This window comes from Nerophis lumbriciformis, linkage group LG24 (assembly GCF_033978685.3).
Source record: "Nerophis lumbriciformis linkage group LG24, RoL_Nlum_v2.1, whole genome shotgun sequence".
In the NCBI taxonomy this organism is placed as follows: Eukaryota; Metazoa; Chordata; class Actinopteri; order Syngnathiformes; family Syngnathidae; genus Nerophis; species Nerophis lumbriciformis.
In genome coordinates, this window is record NC_084571.2 from 38,874,526 (window position 1) to 38,897,780 (window position 23,255).

The window sequence follows — 23,255 nt, forward strand, 5'->3', positions numbered from 1 at the left end:
AGTTTTCTTATAAACTTTTGTCGAAGAAAAAACTTACGACTTTTTTCATAAAATTGTCAACATTTTAAGCTTTTCTTGTAAAATTGCGACTGTCATTGAGTAAAATTCCATCTTTTATTATAATATCGCACACATGTTCAGTTTTTCTTGTAAAATGTTGACTATCGTTGAGTAAAATGACGACTTTTATTATAATACTGCCAAAATTGTACGTTTTTCTTGTGAAATTGTGACCTTTTTCTTGTGAAATTTCAACTCATTTTTAACAACAATGGATGTCTATATTATTAATGTTGTAAATACACTTCTTTATACATCTAGAAAGGGTGTCAGGTCTCAAGAAGGCAACAAATACGTGTGTGTGTGTGTGTGTGTGTGTGTGTGTGTGTGTGTGTGTGTGTGTGTGTGTGTGTGTGTGTGTGTGTGTGTGTGTGTGTGTGTGTGTGTGTGTGTGTGTGTGTGTGTGTGTGTGTGTGTGTGTGTGTGTGTGTGTTGTATTTCTAGCCTTCTTGAGACATGAAGAAGGAAAGGTATCTTCCATATGAGGAGGTGTGAACAAGTGATGACATAAATCAATAACATTGCATCTAATAGACAATGTCTCATTTGCACCCCCTGCTGGTGACATTTATCAAAATGAGGGTGGTCCCAAAAAGGAGGGATTTTTCAAATTGACTGTCTGTCACTTTTAAAAAAGTCAACATATGAAATAACAAGTTTGTGTAAGAAATTGAAGTGCGCCCCCTCTGGCCAAAATTAATTTCAAAAAATTAAATATGTATACTGTAATAACTTGAAGTAAATAATTAAGAATAAAAACCAATTACAGACCAAAAAAATACAAATGAACTAAAAGCAGTCTTTTTCTCACAATGTGTCGACTTTTTTCTTTTAAAATTGGGAACTATTTCCCATATTCTGTTTCTGTAATATTGCAATATTTTCCCGTAAAATGATTGCTTTTTTTATGTAAATGTATTACTTTTTAATGCAAAGTGGTGACATATGTCATATAAAAGTCTGACTTTTATCACAATATTGCCAATTTTTTGTTATTCTTGTAAAATAGTGAAATTTTTTGAGTACAATTATGACTTTTGTCATAATTTTGCCCTGTAAAACTCCGATTATTATTATTATAATATTGCCAACATTTTAAAGTCTTCTTATATACTTGTGACTTTTGTCGAGTAAACTTACGACTCTTTTCATAAAATTGTCAACATTTTAAGCCTTTCTTGTAAAATTGCGACTGTTTTTGAGTAAAATTCCAACTTTTATCATAATATCGCACAAATGTTCAATTTTTCTTGTAAAATGTTGACTTCCGTTGAGTAAAATGACGACTTTTATTATAATACTGCCAAAATTGTACGTTTTTCTTGTGAAATTGTGACCTTTTTCTTGTGAAATTTCAACTCATTTTTCACAACAATGGATGTCTATATTATTAATGTTGTAAATACACTTCTTTATACATCTAGAAAGGGTGTCAGGTCTCAAGAAGGCAACAAATACAAGTGTGTGTGTGTGTGTGTGTGTGTGTGTGTGTGTGTGTGTGTGTGTGTGTGTGTGTGTGTGTGTGTGTGTGTGTGTGTGTGTGTGTGTGTTTCTAGCCTTCTTGAGACATGAAAAAGGAAAAGTATCTTCCATATGAGGAGGTGTGAACAAGTGATGACATAAATCAATAACATTGCATCTAATAGACAATGTCTCATTTGCACCCCTGCTGGTGACATCTATCAACATGAGGGTGGTCCCAAAAAGGAGGGATTTTTCATATTGACTGTCTGTCACTTTTTAAAAAGTCAACATATGAAATAACAAGTGTGTGTAAGAAATTGAAGTGCGCCCCCTCTGGCCAAAATTAATTTCAAAAAATTAAATATGTATACTGTAATAACTTGAAGTAAATAATGAAGAATAAAAACCAATTACAGACCAAAAAAATACAAATGAACTAAAAGCAGTCTTTTTCTCACAATGTGTCGACTTTTTTCTTATAAAATTGGGAACTATTTCCCATATTCTGTTTCTATAATATTGCAATATTTTCCCGTAAAATGATTCCTTTTTTTATGTAAAATTATTACTTTTTAATGCAAATTGGTGACATATGTCATATAAAAGTCTGACTTTTATCACAATATTGCCAATTTTGTTATTCTTGTAAAATAGTGACATTTTTTGAGTAAAATTATGACTTTTGTCATAATTTTGCCCTGTAAACTTCCGATTATTATTATTATAATATTGCCAACATTTTAAAGTTTTCTTATAAACTTTTGTCGAAGAAAAAACTTACGACTTTTTTCATAAAATTGTCAACATTTTAAGCTTTTCTTGTAAAATTGCGACTGTTATTGAGTAAAATTCCAACTTTTATCATAATACTGCACAAATGTTCAATTTTTTTTGTAAAATGTTGACTTCCGTTGAGTAAAATGACGACTTTTATTATAATACTGCCAAAATTGTAAGTTTTTCTTGTGGAAATTGTGACCTTTTTCTTGTGAAATTCCAACTCTTTTTTCACAACAATGGATGTATATATTATTAATGTTGTAAATACACTTCTTTATATATCTAGAAAGGCTGGTCCTAAAGAGGTAGGCATTTTTCTCAGGTCTCAAGAAGGTAACAAATACAAGTGTGTGTGTGTGTGTGTGTGTGTGTGTGTGCGTGCGCGCGCACAAGTGCCTCTTTAGGACCACCCTAGACAGAATTGTATATGACAAATGTCACTGTTTTGCATTAAAAAGTAATCATTTTACATAAAAAAAAGTGTGTGCATGCGTCTTTAGGACCACCCTTTCTAGATATATAAAGATGTGTATTTACAACATTAATAATATAGACATCCATTGTTGTGAAAAATTTGTTGGAATTTCACAAGAAAAAGGTCACAATTTCACAAGAAAAACTTACAATTTTGGCAGTATTATAATAAGTCGTAACACAAGTCAAAATGTTACAAGAAAAACTGAATATTTGTGCAATATTATGATAAAAGTTGGAATTTTACTCAATAACGGTCACAGTTTTATAAGAAAATTTTAAAATGTTGGCAATTTTATGAAAGGAGTTGTAAGTTTACTCGACAAAAGTCACAATTTTTGTAAGAAAACTAACATTTTGGCAAAATTATAATAATAATTGGAATTTTACATGGCAAAATGAAGACAAAAGTTATAATTTACTCAAAAATGTTCACTATTTTACAACAACAACAAAATGGCAATTTTGTGATAAAAGCCGGAATTGTATATGACAAATGTCACTGTTTTGCATTAAAAAGTAATCATTTTACATTAAAGAAAAGTGTGTGCGTGCGTCTTTAGGACCACCCTTTCTAGATATATAAAGATGTGTATTTACAACATTAATAATATAGACATCCATTGTTGTGAAAAATGAGTTGGAATTTCACAATAAAAAGGTCATAATCTCACATGAAAAACTTCCAATTTTGGCAGTATTAGAATAAGTCGTAATTTTACTCAACACAAGTCAAAATGTTACAAGAAAAACTGAATATTTGTGCAATATTATGATAAAAGCTGCAATTTTACTCAATAACAGTCGCAATTTTACAAGAAAAGCTTAAAATATTGCAATTTTATGAAAAGAGTCGTAAGTTTACTCGACAAAAGTCACAATTTTATAAGAAAACTTTAAAATGTTGGCAATATTATAATAATAATCGGAATATTACATGGCAAAATTATGACAAAAGTCATAATTTTACTCAAAAAATGTCACTATTTTACAACAACTAAAATGGCAATATTGTGATAAAAGACAGAATTGTATATGACAAATGTCACTGTTTTGCATTAAAAAGTAATCATTTTACATTAAAAAAAAGTGCGTGCATGCGTCTTTAGGACCACCCTTTCTAGATATATAAAGATGTGTATTTACAACATTAATAATATAGACATCCATTGTTGTGAAAAATTTGTTGGAATTTCACAAGAAAAAGGTCACAATTTCACAAGAAAAACTTACAATTTTGGCAGTATTATAATAAGTCGTAACACAAGTCAAAATTTGACAAGAAAAACTGAACATTTGTGCAATACTATGATAAAAGTTGGAATTTTACTCAATAACAGTCGCAATTTTACAAGAAAAACTTAAAATGTTGGCAATTTTATGAAAAGAGTCGTAAGTTTACTCGACAAAAGTCACAATTTTATCAGAAAACTTTAAAATGTTGGCAATATTATAATAATAATCGGAATATTACATGGCTAAATTATGACAAAAGTCATAATTTTAATCAAAAAATTTCACTATTTTACAACAACAACAAAATGGCAATATTGTGATAAAAGCCGGAATTTTATATGACAAATGTCAACATTTTGCATTAAAAAGTAATAATTTTACATTAAAAAAAAAAGTGCGTGCGTGCGTCTTTAGGACCACCCTTTCTAGAAATATAAAGATTTGTATTTACAACATTAATTATATAAACATCCATTGTTGTGAAAAATAAGTTGGAATTTCACAATAAAAATGTCACAATTTCACAAGAAAAACTTACAATTCTGGCAGTATTATAATAAAAGTCGACATTTTACTCAACACAAGTCAAAATGTTATAAGAAAAACTGAACATTTGTGCAATATTATGATAAAAACTGCAATTTTACTCAATGACAGTTGCAATTTTACAAGAAAAGCTTAAAATATTGGCAATTTTATGAAAAGAGTTGCAAGTTTACTCGACAAAAGTCACAATTTTATAAGAGAACTTTAAAATGTTGGCAATATTATAATAATAATCGGAATATTACATGGCTAAATTATGACAAAAGTCATAATTTTAATCAAAAAATTTCACTATTTTCAAATACAACAACAAAAATGGCATTATTGTGATAGACAGAATTGTATATGACAAATGTCACTGTTTTGCATTAAAAAGTAATAATTTTACATAAAAAAAAGTGTGTGCATGCGTCTTTAGGACCACCCTTTCTAGATATATAAAGATGTGTATTTACAACATTAATAATATAGACATCCATTGTTGTGAAAAATTTGTTGGAATTTCACAAGAAAAAGGTCACAATTTCACAAGAAAAACTTACAATTTTGGCAGTATTATAATAAGTCGTAACACAAGTCAAAATGTTACAAGAAAAACTGAACATTTGTGCAATACTATGATAAAAGTTGGAATTGTACTCAATAACGGTCGCAATTTTACAAGAAAAACTTAAAATGTTGACGATTTTATGAAAAGAGTCGTACGTTTACTCGACAAAAGTCACAATTTTATAAGAAAACATTAAAATGTTGGTAATATTATGATAATAACCGGAATTCTACATGGCAAAATTATGACAAAAGTCATAATTTTACTCAAAAAATTTCACTATTTTACAACAACAACAAAAATGGCGATATTGTGATAAAAGCCAGAATTTTATACAACAAATGTCAACATTTTGCATTAAAAAGTAATCATTTTACATAAAAAAAAAAGTGCGTGCCTCTTTAGGACCACCCTTTCTAGATATATAAAGATTTGTATTTACAACATTAATAATATAGACATCCATTGTTGTGAAAAATGAGTTGGAATTTCACAAGAAAAAGGTCACAATTTCACAAGAAAAACTTACAATTTTGGCAGTATTATAATAAGTCGTAACACAAGTCAAAATTTTACAAGAAAAACTGAACATTTGTGCAATATTATGATAAAAGTTGGAATTTTACTCAATAACAGTCGCAAGTTTACAAGAAAAGCTTAAAATGTTGACAATTTTATGAAAAGAGTTGCAAGTTTACTCGACAAAAGTCACAATTTTATAAGAAAACTTTAAAATGTTGGCAATATTATAATAATAACCGGAATTTTACATGGCTAAATTATGACAAAAGTCATAATTTTACACAAAAAATGTTACTCTTTTACAACAACAACAAAAATGGCAATATTGTGATAAAAGCCGGAATTTTATATGACAAATGTCAACATTTTGCATTAAAAAATAATAATTTTACATTAAAAAAAAGTGCGTGCGTGCGTCTTTAGGACCACCCTTTCTAGATATATAAAGATGTGTATTTCCAACATTAATAATATATACATCCATTGTTGTGAAAAATGAGTTGGAATTTCACAAGAAAAAGGTCACAATTTCACAAGAAAAACTTACAATTTTGGTAGTATTAGAATAAAAGTCGTCATTTTACTCAACACAAGTCAAAATGTTACAAGAAAAACGGAATATTTGTGCAATATTATGATAAAAGTTGGAATTTTACTCAATAACAGTCGCAATTTTACAAGAAAACCTTAAAATGTTGGCAATTTTCTGAAAAGAGTTGTAAGTTTACTCGACAAAAGTCACAATTTTGTAAGAAAACTTTAACATTTTGGCAATATTATTATAATAATAATTGGAATTTTACATGGCAAAATTATGACAAAAGTCATAATTTTACTCAATAACAGTCACAATTTTACAAGAAAAACTTAAAATGTTGACAATTTTATGAAAAGAGTTGCAAGTTTACTCGACAAAAGTCACAATTTTATAAGAAAACATTAAAATTTTGGCAATATTATAATAATAACCGGAATTTTACATGGCAAAATTATGACAAAAGTCATAATTTTACTCAAAAAATTTAACTATTTTACAAAAACAACAAAAATGGCAATATTGTGATAAAAGCAAATTTTATATGACAAATGTCAACACTTTGCATTAAAAAGTAATAATTTTACATTAAAAAAAAGTGCGTGCGTATCTAATTTTCTGTCCAGAAAAGAGCTCAGAGAGCTTCGCTGTTTTCTTGTTTATTACCAAACTGTCTGTTTTCTTTTTCATTCCCTCATTCCTTCTACCCTCCATCCCCGTGGATTCCTCCCAGTTGCTTCCCTGTCCTCTGCTGAGGGAACCCTCCAACATCTCGAGGGTGTGTCCTCTTCCACATTCCTCTGCTGCCTCAGAGGAATGTCTCATTGGCTCGGCTCCTGCTTCTTTTGGCCCTAACCGGCCCTTAGTGTGTTGTCTATCTGTGTTGGCCCTGCGATGAGGTGGACACTTGTCCAGGGGTGTACCCAGCTGGGATAGACTCCAGCACCCTCTGCGACCCCGAGAGGGACAAGCAGTAGAAAATGGATGGCTGTAGTTGTAGGAGCAGCCTCAGCCAGAGTTGATGCCACAGCTCCTCAGTGTGCCTTCAATCATACATCAACACTTTTGTGTTTCTGCAAACATTATTCATTAGGAGTGTAACGGTACACAAAAAGTTCGGTACGTACCTCGGTTTAGAGGTCACGGTTCGGTTCATTTTCGGTACAGTAAGAAAACAACAAAATATAAATTTTTTCGTTATTTATTTACCAAATTTGTAAACAATGGCTTTATCCTTTTAACTACCTCAGCAACCTCAGCCCCAGTTGCTGAGGTAGTTAAAAAGCTCCTCGGTGGCAAGGCCCCGGGGGTAGATGAGATCCGCCCGGAGTTCCTTAAGGCTCTGGATGCTGTGGGGCTGTCTTGGTTGACAAGACTCTGCAGCATCGCGTGGACATCGTTGGCGGTGCCACTGGATTGGCAGACCGGGGTGGTGGTTCCTCTCTTTAAGAAGGGGAACCGGAGGGTGTGTTCTAACTATCGTGGGATCACACTCCTCAGCCTTCCCGGTAAGGTCTATTCAGGTGTACTGGAGAGGAGGCTACGCCGGATAGTCGAACCTCGGATTCAGGAGGAACAGTGTGGTTTTCGTCCTGGTCGTGGAACTGTGGACCAGCTCTATACTCTCCGCAGGGTCCTTGAGGGTGCATGGGAGTTTGCCCAACCAGTCTACATGTGTTTTGTGGACTTGGAGAAGGCATTCGACCGTGTCCCTCGGGAAGTCCTGTGGGGAGTGCTCAGAGAGTACGGGGTATCGGACTGTCTGATTGTGGCAGTCCGCTCCCTGTATGATCAGTGCCAGAGCCTGGTCCGCATTGCCGGTAGTAAGTCGGACACGTTTCCAGTGAGGGTTGGACTCCGCCAAGGCTGCCCTTTGTCACCGATTCTGTTCATAACTTTTATGGACAGAATTTCTAGGCGCAGTCAAGGCGTTGAGGGGATCTGGTTTGGTGGCTGCAGGATTAGGTCTCTGCTTTTTGCAGATGATGTGGTCCTGATGGCTTCATCTGGCCAGGATCTTCAGCTCTCACTGGATCGGTTCGCAGCCGAGTGTGAAGCGACTGGGATGAGAATCAGCACCTCCAAGTCCGAGTCCATGGTTCTCGCCCGGAAAAGGGTGGAGTGCCATCTCCGGGTTGGGGAGGAGATCTTGCCCCAAGTGGAGGAGTTCAAGTACCTCGGAGTCTTGTTCACGAGTGAGGGAAGAGTGGATCGTGAGATCGACAGGCGTATCGGTGCGGCGTCTTCAGTAATGCGGACGCTGTATCGATCCGTTGTGGTGAAGAAGGAGCTGAGCCGGAAGGCAAAGCTCTCAATTTACCGGTCGATCTACGTTCCCATCCTCACCTATGGTCATGAGCTTTGGGTTATGACCGAAAGGACAAGATCACGGGTACAAGCGGCCGAAATGAGTTTCCTCCGCCGGGTGGCGGGGCTCTCCCTTAGAGATAGGGTGAGAAGCTCTGCCATCCGGGAGGAGCTCAAAGTAAAGCCGCTGCTCCTCCACATCGAGAGGAGCCAGATGAGGTGGTTCGGGCATCTGGTTAGGATGCCACCCGAACGCCTCCCTAGGGAGGTGTTTAGGGCACGTCCGACCGGTAGGAGGCCGCGGGGAAGACCCAGGACACGTTGGGAAGACTGTCTCTCGGCTGGCCTGGGAACGCCTCGGGGTCCCACAGGAGGAGCTGGACGAAGTGGCTGGGGAGAGGGAAGTCTGGGCTTCCCTGCTTAGGCTGCTGCCCCCGCGACCCGACCTCGGATAAGCGGAAGAAGATGGATGGATGGATGGATGGCTTTATCCTTTTAACATTGGCAACACTATAATAATTCTGCCCACGTTAATCAACATTAAAGTTGTTGCTCAGATTAAATAAAATGACAAAACTTTTCTTCTACATATAAAAAGTGCAACATTAAACAGTTTCAAGTCAACTCATCATGCTTCATTTATTACAGCATGTGGGAAGCCTGTAGTTGATTTTTTTTTTTTTATGTAAATGTTATATTTTTATCAACATGTGATAGCAGGGACCCTGCCATTCAAAACTAGGCTGCTCCATTAACCAGTGTTGGGTTAGTTACTGAAAACCAGTAACTAGTTACAGTTACTAGTTACTTTATTTCAAAAGTAACTCAGTTACTAACTCAGTTACTTACACCAAAAAGTAATGCATTACTGTGAAAAGTAACTATTTAGTTACTTCTTTTTTCCCCCTTTTTTTTTTAAGGCTCCCATTAATGCCCTTTTAGCCTTCATTTCAATACTGTTATTGCACTGGAGAATAATACAATCCGTTGATCAACTTGACATGCATTTGCATCACTGAACTCAGAAAGTAATGTGGTCTACATACAACACACAAAGACAAAGATATGTTTCAAAGGGCCAATTTATTTCAGGCCAGAACAAATTGACAAAACTATTTTAAATAGCTGCAACATAATGGCACTTTAACTTTAACTTTAAGTAGATAGGATCTTTGATCCAAGACACAACTTACATTTAACTAAAATGTTATTTTCTTTGTGCTCAACAAAAGAAAAGTATTGAGAATGTCTCCATGTTAAAAAACTCGACTTCTGGCTTCGCCATGATGTCTTGTTAGTTGTTATGAGAGTAGCGTATGTGTGTGTGTGTGTGTGTGGCCCTTTAAGATATGACAGCATATGAGGTGAGTGACGTCAGTGAGTGAGTGGGCGAGAGAGGTGAGCGAGCGGCGACAGTGAGTGCGTGCAGGTGCTCTAGCTTGGTGGATGGCTGCGTCCAATAAAGTCACAAAGTTGCAACAAACCGCCGGTCTCGTCATTCACCCTCAGCTGTAAAGACCCACTTCCGGATAAAGTGAAGGTTGTTAGCCCCGAAGACGTACATAGGCCCTGGAGGAAAGTCTCCCCTGCGCTCAACTGCGGTATGGTAGTCCCCCCCGCACCCACCCACACAAAGCACGCCTTTTCTTTTCCACCGCTGCAATAAAACACACTCAGATCTTCTGTTTCTAGCCGATACTACATGAAAAGTAACGTAAAATAACGCAGTAACGCATCATGTAGTAACGGTGACTGAGTTACTGAATATACAAAATAACGCGTTAGATTACTAGTTACCGCCGAAACTAGCGGCGTTACAGTAACGCGTTACTTTGTAACGCGTTAGTCCCAACACTGTCCATTACTAATGATTAATGTAACTATAGCTGAAAAAATAGTACAATAGCAATAGGAGAGACTATTCATCCCTGAACACCATGGAGTTCATGTAGGCTTAATGATGCACTTACATTATTATATCAACTATCAGAGACAGAAACTCTTCATTTAACATAATGTCCTGTTTCAACACAGTTCAATCAACACAGAAAAAGGTCAAGTGAAATAACAGACAGACAGGGCTTTGCTGTCCGTAACACACACACACCGCAAAATGAGCTAACGTTACGCTAAAAGCGAATTAGCCTTCACCTCAAGCCAGGACTGCGAGCTAGCTGAACTGCCTTTTATATTTCTAGAAGGTCAACGGGCTCATAGTGATGTTACTAGTAGTTGACTGGGAGGTGTTTATTATCATTTGGGGAGAGTGCGCTGCCTGATGATTACCTGCTAAGCACTGACTACATGCGCTCTGAATACGCACTGCTGATTGGCTGTTACCGCTCTGTTTGTAACCAATCAGATGGTTGTGTGGGTGGGACAATGCTGGGTGCTGTGTAGAGGACTGACAGAGACGGAGACAGAAGGAAGCGGAGGCGGCTACTTAATATTTCCGTGTGGAAACTCGTTCGGTACACCTCCCAACTAAGGCTGAAACGACGCGTCGACGTCATCGGTTACGTAAATACGTCGACGCCGTTTCTGTGCGTCGACGCGTCGCATATTTACGTGACACTACCGTCATGGCGGAACGCAAAGCAGACGATGCGAGCGGTGCGAGCGAGGGGAAAAGGCACGCCAAAAGTCGTCAAAAGTGTGGGAGTATTTCAATAAACGGCCTAATAATGTTGTAGCGGCGAACAGCTGTCTCGTCAGCTGACGCGCGAGCTCGCAACCGTGGCTGCTGAGCAACCAGCCAAACCTTCCATCCATCCATCCATCCATCTTCTTCCGCTTATCCGAGGTCGGGTCGCGGGGGCAGCAGCTTAAGCAGGGAAGCTCAGACTTCCCTCTCCCCAGCCACTTCGTCCAGCTCCTCCCGGGGGATCCCGAGGCGTTCCCAGGCCAGCCGGGAGAGATAGTCTTCCCAGCGTGTCCTGGGTCTTCCCCGTGGCCTCCTACCGGTCGGACGTGCCCGAAACACCTTCCTAGGGAGGCGTTCGGGTGGCATCCTAACCAGATGCCCGAACCACCTCATCTGGCTCCTCTCGATGTGGAGGAGCAGCGGCTTTACTTTGAGCTCCCCCCGGATGGCAGAGCTTCTCACCCTATCTCTAAGGGAGAGCCCCGCCACTCGGCGGAGGAAACTCATTTCGGCCGCTTGTACCCGTGATCTTGTCCTTTCGGTCATGACCCAAAGCTCATGACCATAGGTGAGGATGGGAACGTAGATCGACTGGTAAATCGAGAGTTTTGCCTTCCGGCTCAGCTCCTTCTTCACCACAACGGATCGATACAGCGTCCGCATTACTGAAGACGCCGCACCGATCCGCCTGTCGATCTCACGATCCACTCTTCCCCCACTCGTGAACAAGACTCCGAGGTACTTGAACTCCTCCACTTGGGGCAAGATCTCCTCCCCAACCCGGAGATGGCACTCCACCCTTTTCCGGGAGAGAACCATGGACTCGGACTTGGAGGTGCTGATTCCCATCCAAGTCGCTTCACACTCGGCTGCGAACCGATCCAGTGAGAGCTGAAGATCTTGGCCGGAGGAAGCCATCAGGACCACATCATCTGCAAATAGCAGTGACCTAATCCTGCAGCCACCAAACCAGATCCCCTCAACGCCTTGACTGCGCCTAGAAATTCTGTCCATAAAGGTTATGAACAGAATCGGTGACAAAGGGCAGCCTTGGCGGAGTCCAACCCTCACTGGAAACGTGTCCGACTTACTGCCGGCAATGCGGACCAAGCTCTGACACTGATCATACAGGGAGCGAACTGCCACAATAAGACAGTCCGTTACCCCATACTCTCTGAGCACTCCCCACAGGACTTCCCGGGGTACACGGTCGAATGCCTTCTCCAAGTCCACAAAGCACATGTAGACTGGTTGGGCAAACTCCCATGCACCCTCAAGGACCCTGCGGAGAGTATAGAGCTGGTCCACAGTTCCACGACCAGGACGAAAACCACACTCTTCCTCCTGAATCCGAGGTTCGACTATCCGGCGTAGCCTCCTCTCCAGTACACACAGCCAAACCCCACTTAATAAAATTATATTTTATCTTAGAGCACATCCGCATCCCTATTCACATAGGCAACCCCAGGAAATGTATATAATTCGGCATTATTTCGGCCAGTCGGCTTATATGATCAGAGCCGATCAGTTTACGTTCACGCGCAGGTATAACGCGGCGCGCTCCCGTCTCATCTGCTGGGTGCGCGAGCCCGGTAATTAGACCGCTGTGTCAAATCAAGGAGTACAAAAGACGCCAGCGCAGAGTGGAAAAAGGTTTAGTTCATTACAGATAACCCAGAGTTGTGCCAAAAGTGTACCAAAACCAAAAGCTGAACGGACAGCCGGTAAGATTGCACTTTAGTTCTCTTTGTGGGTGTGGCGCACCTGTTGCGCAGGTGAGATGGGGGGGGTGCGGGGGAGTTGTGTGCATGTAGCGTGCTTAGTCTGGAGGCTAAATACACACGGTGTTTTGTGTAACTGTTGTTTAGTAAGGAAGTGTTGATATTCTTTGCTTAGTTTGATAAATGTTGGAGCAGTTTGCTTCATCAGGAGGGTGAAGTCGCTCAACTTAAAGTGTTGGATTTAACTGTGTTGGATCATTGGCTGCTGGTGAGGGCATAGAAAAAAGGGTAATTTTTCTACCAGTAGACAGTGTTTAAGATTGAGTGTTTCACTGATAAAATAATAATATATTTATATTGAATATGGATTTTAAATATGTATCTAAATAGGTGGTTAATTGGTTAAGTATTTATGTATTTGCATATTGGGTTTTCTGCTGCATTTATCTATTGTGTTTCTGGTGTTAAATGTATTTTATATGTATCTTGATGCATTTATGTTGAGACAATTTATTTAAAATCTGTTTTAACTTAAAGGGAAAAGATGTGTCCATTTTCTTGCACTTGTTTAATGGTTAAGAGTTTGATAGCCTAATTAATAATTGTAAATTATGGGATTGATAATTGATTGATTTTTTACAGCATGTTAATCTTGTGGTGTTTTGTCCTTAAAGGTTTTTAACCTACTAAAGAAGCTAAAGGTTACTAAAGACAGTTAATGACAGCTAAAGAAACTAAAGTCTACTAAAGTCTACTAACACTGCTAAAGACTGCTAAAAAGACTAAAGAAGAAAAAAGAAGCTGTTTCTTGGTTGGAAAAACTGTTGCAAACTAAAGGAAAATAAAAGGAAAAAGTAACTACGGTCTGGTCTTTTGAGTGAAATCCAGAAGTCACATTCAGCATTGGTACATCCCTTCAAGTGTGGGATAAGCACAGCGAAAAAAGCAAAACACTTGACAGTTGTTGTATGCGCACTGTGTCGAGCGGAAATGGCCTATCATAGCAGCACAACGGCTATGAAGGAACATTTGATAAGAAAACACCTGACAGCGTTCTTGCCATCACCATCAACTAGTCAATCGTCCGCGTGAGTATACGTTGTCATCATTACACAAAAACATGAATGTGTCATTTGTATCTGGGTTATAAATTTATAAACTAAAACACTGTTTCGCTCTGAGAGGCGCGTTTGGCGTGCCTGTTCAGTGTTTACAAAGACGCTAACGTTAATTAGTTGTGCGAATACCTTTTACAACATTAACAGTTACATATACTATGTACAAACCAACAATTAACTTTCACTTTAATCATACTATCATTGTTGTGTTATTAAGCAAAATAAGCAATACTTTTACTTTTGTTGAAATGTTTACACTGTTACAGAATATTTCGTTTTGCACTTTTTTTGTATTGGATGTTTATCTTTATTTTTGCACATTTTAAAGCAAAACAAGCAATACTTTTACTTGTGAAATGCTTATACTATTGCAGAATATTAAGATTTGCACTGGATATTTACTTTTATATTTGCACATTAAAAAGCAAATAAGCTACTTTTAATTTTGTTAAATGTTAAAAGTTTTAAATGTTTACATTGTTACAGAATATTTTGTCATGTTGTTGGCCATACTTTTTTTTTTTGTAAATAAAAGCCATGCCTTTTGAAAAAACTGGCCTACATTTATTTTTTCATCTTCATTTTAAATAAAAAAAATAATCGGTAAAAGGAAAAATAATCTATAGATTAATCGGAAAAAATTATCTATAGATTAACCGATTAATCGAAAAAAATAATCTATAGATTAATCGATAGAAAAATAATCGTTAGCTGCAGCCTTACTCCCAACCGAACCGAAACCCCCGTACCGAAACGGTTCAATACAAATACACGTACCGTTACACCCCTACTATTTTGTCATGTCATCTTGTCACAAAATACGCACTCATTGTCAAAAATGATTTAAAACGTGTATATTTTCTTGACAGCACATTTGATAATAACCTTAGCTTCAGTTCAGTGGGAGTTGAGTCATGTAATCATGTGATCTTCTATCTTCTGATGACTTTAATTGTCTATTTATTCTGGAGCAGTAAATATTGACTTCCTCATAAGACATGGACGCTAAGTAGCGAGAGATAAGAGTATGTTGTTATCAAAGATAAGAGTATGTTGTAATCAAAGGAGACATTCCATGTGTGCAGCCTGCCAGAAGACTACAGATGTGGCAAATCGTTAGGACCTGTGGAATCTCTTCAGGAGCATCCCCGGCAAGCAGGGAAGATTCTGATCGGTTACAGCCGTGGCCTGGTGGTGCTGTGGGATGTGAGCAGCCGTCAAATAGAACAACTCTTTCTTGGCAAACAGGTACGACAACAAACTCAAAAACTGTTTATTTTGAGATACAGTAGTATTCCCATAAGGCTGGCAAATAATGCTACATCAATGACAATGTTCTACAGTAGTACCTCAACTTACAACCTTAATTAGTTCTGTGACAGAGCTCTTAATGTGTGGTGTTCGGGTCTGTGGGACCCGTTTTTATTTTTTTATTAAAAGAAAAATGATACAATTACCGTATTTTTCGGACTATAAGTCGCAGTTTTTTTCATAGTTTGGCCGGGGGTGCGACTTATACTCAGGTGCGACTTATAGTCCGAAAAATACGGTAATAATTTTACGAGAAAATAATGCAGTATTATGGAAACAGAAAGAATATGATAATTTTACGAGAAAATATTGCATTATTATGGAAACAGAAAGAATATGATAAATTGTTCCCAATTTTATAAGAAAAAAGTCGACACATTGTGAGAAATATTTATATTTATATAGAAATATCAATATTTACTTCAAGTTATTACAGTATGTCTCTATATATATATATTTATTAGATTTTTTTTTGTTGACCATAGGGGGAGCATTTTAAATTTTTACACACACTTGTTATTTCATATGTTGACCAGAGGGGGAGCACTTTTAAAAGCGACAGTCAATTTGAAAAAAATGTTTCCTTCTTTATTGTGCATTTTCGGCCGGTGCGACTTATACTCCGGAGCGACTTATAGTCCGAAAAATACGGTAATAATTTTACGAGAAAATATTGCATTATTATGGAAACAGAAAGAATATGATAAATTGTTCCCAATTTTATAAGAAAAAAGTCGACACATTGTGAGAAAAAGACTGCTTTTAGTTAATTATTCCTTTTTTTTGTTTGTAATTGGTTTTTAATCTTCAATATTTACTTCAAGTTATTACAGTACGTCTCTATATATATATTTATTAGATTTTTTTTTTGTTGACCATAGGGGGAGCATTTTACATTTTTACACACACTTGTTATTTCATATGTTGACCAGAGGGGGAGCACTTTTAAAAGCGACAGTCAATTTGAAAAAAATGTTTCCTTCTTTATTATGCATTTTCGGCCGGAGCGACTTATAGTCCGAAAAATACGGTAATAATTTTACGAGAAAATATTGCATTATTATGGAAACAGAAAGAATATGATAAATTGTTCCCAATTTTATAAGAAAAAAGTCGACACATTGTAAGAAAAAGACTGCTTTTAGTTCATTATTCCTCTTTTTTGTTTGTAATTGGTTTTTAATCTTCAATATTTACTTCAAGTTATTACAGTATGTCTCTATACACATATTTATTAGATTTTTTTTTTGTTGACCATAGGGGGAGCATTTTAAATTTTTACACACACTTGTTATTTCATATGTTGACCAGAGGGGGAGCACTTTTAAAAGCGACACAGTCAATTTGAAAAACAAATTTCCTTCTTTATTATGCATTTTCGGCCGGTGCGACTTATACTCCAGTGAGACTTATATATATTTTTTTCCTTCTTTATTATGCATTTTTGGCCGGTGCGACTTATACTCCGGAGCGACTTATAGTCCGAAAAATACGGTAATAATTTTACGAGAAAATATTGCATTATTATGGAAACAGAAAGAATATGATAATTTTACGAGAAAATATTGCATTATTATGGAAACAGAAAGAATATGATAAATTGTTCCCAATTTTATAAGAAAAAAGTCGACACATTGTGAGAAAAAGACTGCTTTTAGTTCATTATTCCTTTTTTTTGTTTGTAATTGGTTTTTAATCTTCAATATTTATTACAGTATGTCTCTATACACATATTTATTAGATTTTTTTTTTGTTGACCATAGGGGGAGCATTTTAAATTTTTACACACACTTGTTATTTCATATGTTGACCAGAGGGGGAGCACTTTTAAAAGCGACACAGTCAATTTGAAAAAAATGTTTCCTTCTTTATTATGCATTTTCGGCCGGTGCGACTTATACTCCGGAGCGACTTATAGTCCGAAAAATACGGTAATAATTTTACGAGAAAATATTGCATTATTATGGAAACAGAAAGAATATGATAAATTGTTCCCAATTTTATAAGAAAAAAGTCGACACATTGTGAGAAAAAGACTGCTTTTAGTTAATTATTCATTTTTTTTTGTTTGTAATTGGTTTTTAATCTTCAATATTTACTTCAAGTTATTACAGTATGTCTCTATATATATATTTATTAGATTTTTTTGTTGTTGACCATAGGGGGAGCATTTTAAATTTTTACACACACTTGTTTTTTCATATGTTGACCAGAGGGGGAGCACTTTTAAAAGCGACACAGTCAATTTGAAAAAAATGTTTCCTTCTTTATTATGCATTTTCGGCCGGTGCGACTTATACTCCGGAGCGACTTATAGTCCGAAAAATACGGTAATAATTTTATGAGAAAATATTGCATTATTATGGAAACAGAAAGAATATGATAAATTGTTCCCAATTTTATAAGAAAAAAGTCGACACATTGTGAGAAAAAGACTGCTTTTAGTTAATTATTCCTTTTTTTTGTTTGCAATTGGTTTTTAATCTTCAATATTTACTTCAAGTTATTACAGTATGTCTCTATATATATATTTATTAGATTTTTTTTTTGTTGACCATAGGGGTAGCATCTTACATTTTTACACACACTTGTTATTTCATATGTTGACCAGAGGGGGAGCACTTTTAAAAGCGACACAGTCATTTTGAAAAAAATGTTTCCTTCTTTATTATGCATTTTCGGCCGGTGCGACTTATACTCCGGAGCGACTTATAGTCCGAAAAATACGGTAATAATTTTCGAGAAAATATTGCATCATTATGGAAACAGAAAGAATATGATAAATTGTTCCCAATTTTATAAGAAAAAAGTCGACACATTGTGAGAAAAAGACTGCTTTTAGTTAATTATTCCTTTTTTTTTTGTTTTTAATTGGTTTTTAATCTTCAATATTTACTTCAAGTTATTACAGTATGTCTCTATACACATATTGATTAGATTTTTTTGTTGTTGACCATAGGGGGAGCATTTTAAATTTTTACACACACTTGTTATTTCATATGTTGACCAGAGGGGGAGCACTTTTAAAAGCGACACAGTCAATTTGAAAAAAATGTTTCCTTCTTTATTATGCATTTTCGGCCGGTGCGGCTTATACTCCGGAGCGACTTATAGTCTGAAAAATACGGTAATAATTTTACGAGAAAATATTGCATTATTATGGAAACAGAAAGAATATGATAAATTGTTCCCAATTTTAGAAGAAAAAAGTCGACACATTGTGAGAAAAAGACTGCTTTTAGTTAATTATTCCTTTTTTTTGTTTGTAATTGGTTTTTAATCTTCAATATTTACTTCAAGTTATTACAGTATGTCTCTATATATATATTTATTAGATTTTTTTTTTGTTGACCATAGGGAGAGCATTTTAAATTTTTACACACACTTGTTATTTCATATGTTGACCAGAGGGGGAGCACTTTTAAAAGCGACACAGGCAATTTGAAAAAAATGTTTCCTTCTTTATTATGCATTTTCGGCCGGTGCGACTTATACTCCGGAGCGACTTATAGTCCGAAAAATACGGTAATAATTTTACGAGAAAATATTGCATTATTATGGAAACAGAAAGAATATGATAAATTGTTCCCAATTTTATAAGAAAAAAGTCGACACATTGTGAGAAAAAGACTGCTTTTAGTTAATTATTCCTTTTTTTGTTTGTAATTGGTTTTTAATCTTCAATATTTACTTCAAGTTATTACAGTATGTCTCTATATATATATTTATTAGATTGTTTTTTTTGTTGACCATAGGGGGAGCATTTTAAATTTTTACACACACTTGTTATTTCATATGTTGACCAGAGGGGGAGCACTTTTAAAAGCGACACAGTCAATTTGAAAAAAATGTTTCCTTCTTTATTATGCATTTTCGGCCGGTGCGACTTATACTCCGGAGCGACTTATAGTCCGAAAAATACGGTAATAATTTTACGAGAAAATATTGCATTATTATGGCAACAGAAAGAATATGATAAATTGTTCCCAATTTTATAAGAAAAAAGTCGACACATTGTGAGAAAAAGACTGCTTTTAGTTAATTATTCCTTTTTTTTTTGTTTTTAATTGGTTTTTAATCTTCAATATTTACTTCGTTATTACAGTATGTCTCTATACACATATTGATTAGATTTTTTTGTTGTTGACCATAGGGGGAGCATTTTAAATTTTTACACACACTTGTTATTTCATATGTTGACCAGAGGGGGAGCACTTTTAAAAGCGACACAGTCAATTTGAAAAAAATGTTTCCTTCTTTATTATGCATTTTCGGCTGGTGCGGCTTATACTCCGGAGCGACTTATAGTCTGAAAAATACGGTAATAATTTTACGAGAAAATATTGCATTATTATGGAAACAGAAAGAATATGATAGATTGTTCCCAATTTTATAAGAAAAAAGTCGACACATTGTGAGAAAAAGACTGCTTTTAGTTAATTATTCCTTTTTTTTTTGCTAGTAATTGGTTTTCAATCTTCAATATTTACTTCAAGTTATTACAGTATGTCTATATATATATATATATTTATTAGATTTTTTTGTTGTTGACCATAGGGGGAGCATTTTAAATTTTTACACACACTTGTTATTTCATATGTTGACCGGAGGGGGAGCACTTTTAAAAGCGACACAGTCAATTTGAAAAAAATGTTTCTTTCTTTATTATGCATTTTCGGCCGGTGCGACTTATACTCCGGAGCGACTTATAGTCCGAAAAATACGGTAATAATTTTACGATAAAATATTGCATTATTATGGTAACAGAAAGAATATGATAAATTGTTCCCAATTTTATAAGAAAAAAGTCGACACATTCTGAGAAAAAGACTGCTTTTAGTTAATTATTCCTTTTTTTTAAATTTGTAATTGATTTTTAATCATCAATATTTACTTCGTTATTACAGTATGTCTCTATATATATATTTATTAGATTTTTTTTTTGTTGACCATAGGGGGAGCATTTTAAATTTGTACACACACTTGTTATTTCATATGTTGACCAGAGGGGGAGCACTTTTAAAAGCGACACAGTCAATTTGAAAAAAATGTTTCCTTCTTTATTATGCATTTTCGGCCTGTGCAACTTATACTCCGGAGCGACTTATAGTCCGAAAAATACGGTAATAATTTTACGAGAAAATATTGCATTATTATGGAAACAGAAAGAATATGATAAATTGTTCCCAATTTTATAAGAAAAAAGTCGACACATTGTGAGAAAAAGACTGCTTTTAGTTAATAATTCCAGTATGGTGCAGACTAGCAGTGACACTCACTTTATTTTTTATTTTTATTTCTCAAAACACTCTTAAGTTGAGGTACCACTGTATTTTATTGTTTGAAATTAGCTGAGATAGGTTCCAGCACCCCCCGCCAACCCCAAAAGGGACAAGCAGTAGAAAATGGATGGATGGATAATTTGCCTGAACTACTGCTCATGACATACTTGCTCACATGTCCCACCTGCAGCAGCTGGAGAGTCTCGTGTGGGAGCGTTCGGGGAACTTGTTTGTGAGTTCCCATAGCGACGGTGGCTATTCCGTGTGGGCTGTTGCCGGCGGCAACGCCAACAACCAGCAGCCGGTGTCCTCTGCCATCCCATATGGTGAGAAATGCTCACGCACGTTTGTCAAGGATGGTTTTACATGTGCAACATCTGTCTCTAAGAGTCCACATTTTATATTGAGTCTAGAGATGTCCGATATTGTCCAACTCTTAATTACCGATTTCGATATCAAGCGATACCGATATATACAGTGGTGGAATGAACACATTATTATGCCTAATTTTGTTGTGATGCCCCGCTGGATGCATTAAACAATGTAACAAGGTTTTCCAAAATAAATCAACTCAAGTTATGGAAAATAATGCTATATTTATTATTGAAGTCACAAAGTGCATTATTTTTTTTTTAACATGCCTCAAAACAGCAGCTTGGAATTTGGCACATGCTCTCCCTGAGATAATCCTGATACCCACTACAACTATGGGAAATACTATACTTTGACTTTCACAAAGTGCATTATTATTTTTTATTTTTTTTAAACATGCCTCAAAACAACAGCTACAAAAACAATGAAGGCACACTGTCAGGTTCAAGCACTGGTGACATCTATTAAACAGGACAAGAAGCAAAGAATTAAACAGAGACAGAATTCAATTTGGACTCAGTATTGAGGAGAGTCGCCTGTACACTGTACCCTTGTACAGTGTCTCAGCACGCTCTGCCAAAAGATTGCACGCCTCCTTCTTTTATTTTGGACCCTCCCCGACCACATGGCCACAGCTGCTTCCAAAGGACAAAGGTCGCAAACAGTTCACAAAAACGGTCAGTTCAAAAAAGAGTTCGTAAAACAGTTCAAAAAGAGGTCTATGAAATAGTTCAAAAAGGAGGTTCAAAAAGAGGTCGTCTGGAAATTGGGCAGATCCTGCCTTCTCTCCGCTTTGAAGTCTTTGGGTTAGAATAATATCTTTCTGTTGATTACCACAATCCCGGACTGCTCCACCGCCCCTGTCTCTCCAGCTGAAGTCAGAGCAGCCGTAACGAAACTCAAGAATGGAAAAGCCCCTGGCTTATGTACCATCACAGCAGAGATGCTGAAGACCGGAGGAGGCAACATCATCCTCTGGCTCACACAGATCATCAACCATGTGTGGGTCTCTGAGTCGCTGCCTGATGACTGGAGGCGGGGCATTATACTACCATTTTGGAAGCATAAGGGAGACCAGCTGACCTGCAGCAACCATAGAGGGATCACACTCCTCTCCACCCCCGGTAAACTCTTTACCCGCATATTACTCACCCGAGCTCTACCTGCAACCAGAAGCAGACGCCGCCAAGAACAGGCCGGCTTCATGCCCAATCGTTCCACCACGGATCACATCTCTGCCATCCGGCTCTTAATAGAAAAGGCCCGGGAGTTCAGAAAGGACCGGCACCTCTACATTGCCTTCATTGACCTTAAGGCTGCCTTCGACACTGTGGACCACGGGTCCCTCTGGAACATCCTGAAGTCCCTCGGAGTCCCAACTAAAATCACCACACTCTTTCAGCAGTTGTATCAGGGTGCAGAAAGCTGTGTGCGTGTGAGCTCTAAAGACTCTGAGTGGTTCCCCATCAACAGCGGGGTCAGGCAAGGCTGTGTTGCCGCACCAGAACTATTTAACTGTGTCATCGACCACCTGATGTCCAGAGTCTGTGTGCGAGTCCCCGGGGTGTCACTTGGAAACTACACCCTAAAGGACCTCGAATACGCTGATGACACCACCCTGTTCAGTGAGACCGCTGACCAGCTCAGGGAGGCCCTCGGTGTGTTTGATGAGGAGACCAAACAGCTCGGCCTGAAAATCAGCTGGTCCAAAACCGAACTCATGCATATCGGCGATGGACCAGACCCACCACCCTTCTTATTTGAGGATACCCCTGTCCACTTTGTCCCTACCTTCAGATACCTCGGCTCGACAGTCACCAACACCGGCGATCTCAAACGAGAGGTGGACCGCCGTCGCGCCCTTGCAGCCTCCGTCATGCAGTCCTTGTGGAGACCGTTGTGGCGACACCGGCACATATCTCGGGACACCAAGTTGAGGGTCTACAATTCCTCTGTCATCTCTGTCCTTCTGTACGGCTCGGAAACAAGGCCGCTGAATAACATCCTGGCGGCCAGGCTAGATGGCTTTGATTCCAGAGCCCTCGGGAGGATAGAAGGCATCACGTGGAGCCAGCATGTCACCAACAAGACCCTAAGAGAGCTAACCCAACAGCTCCCAGCCTCTCGCCTCGCAGCAATGCGGCAAGTGCGCTGGTATGGCCATGTCATCCGCCTGCCGGGGGAACACCCCACGCGCAAAATCCTGGACTTCAACCTACAGGCGCCCCCAGGACTCGCTGGCTGGATGTATTAGCCCAGGACCTTAAGGCCTGCAATGTGACTATGGCACAAGCTCAACACCTTGCCCACAACAGACCCAGATGGAGAGACCT

The 23,255-nt window shown here is 37.4% G+C and overlaps 1 protein-coding gene across 2 annotated transcripts in view; it reads left to right on the top strand.

Annotated features, from left to right (window-relative positions):
* llgl1 (LLGL scribble cell polarity complex component 1) overlaps positions 1 to 23,255 on the top strand; it is a 180,894-nt gene that overhangs the window by 79,106 nt on the left and 78,533 nt on the right. For both annotated transcript variants that reach the window (XM_061982062.1, XM_061982064.1), the window contains 2 exons: positions 15,043 to 15,205; positions 20,741 to 20,876. In XM_061982062.1, coding sequence (XP_061838046.1) covers positions 15,043 to 15,205; positions 20,741 to 20,876 — 299 coding nt within the window. The remainder of the gene's footprint in view (positions 1 to 15,042; positions 15,206 to 20,740; positions 20,877 to 23,255) is intronic.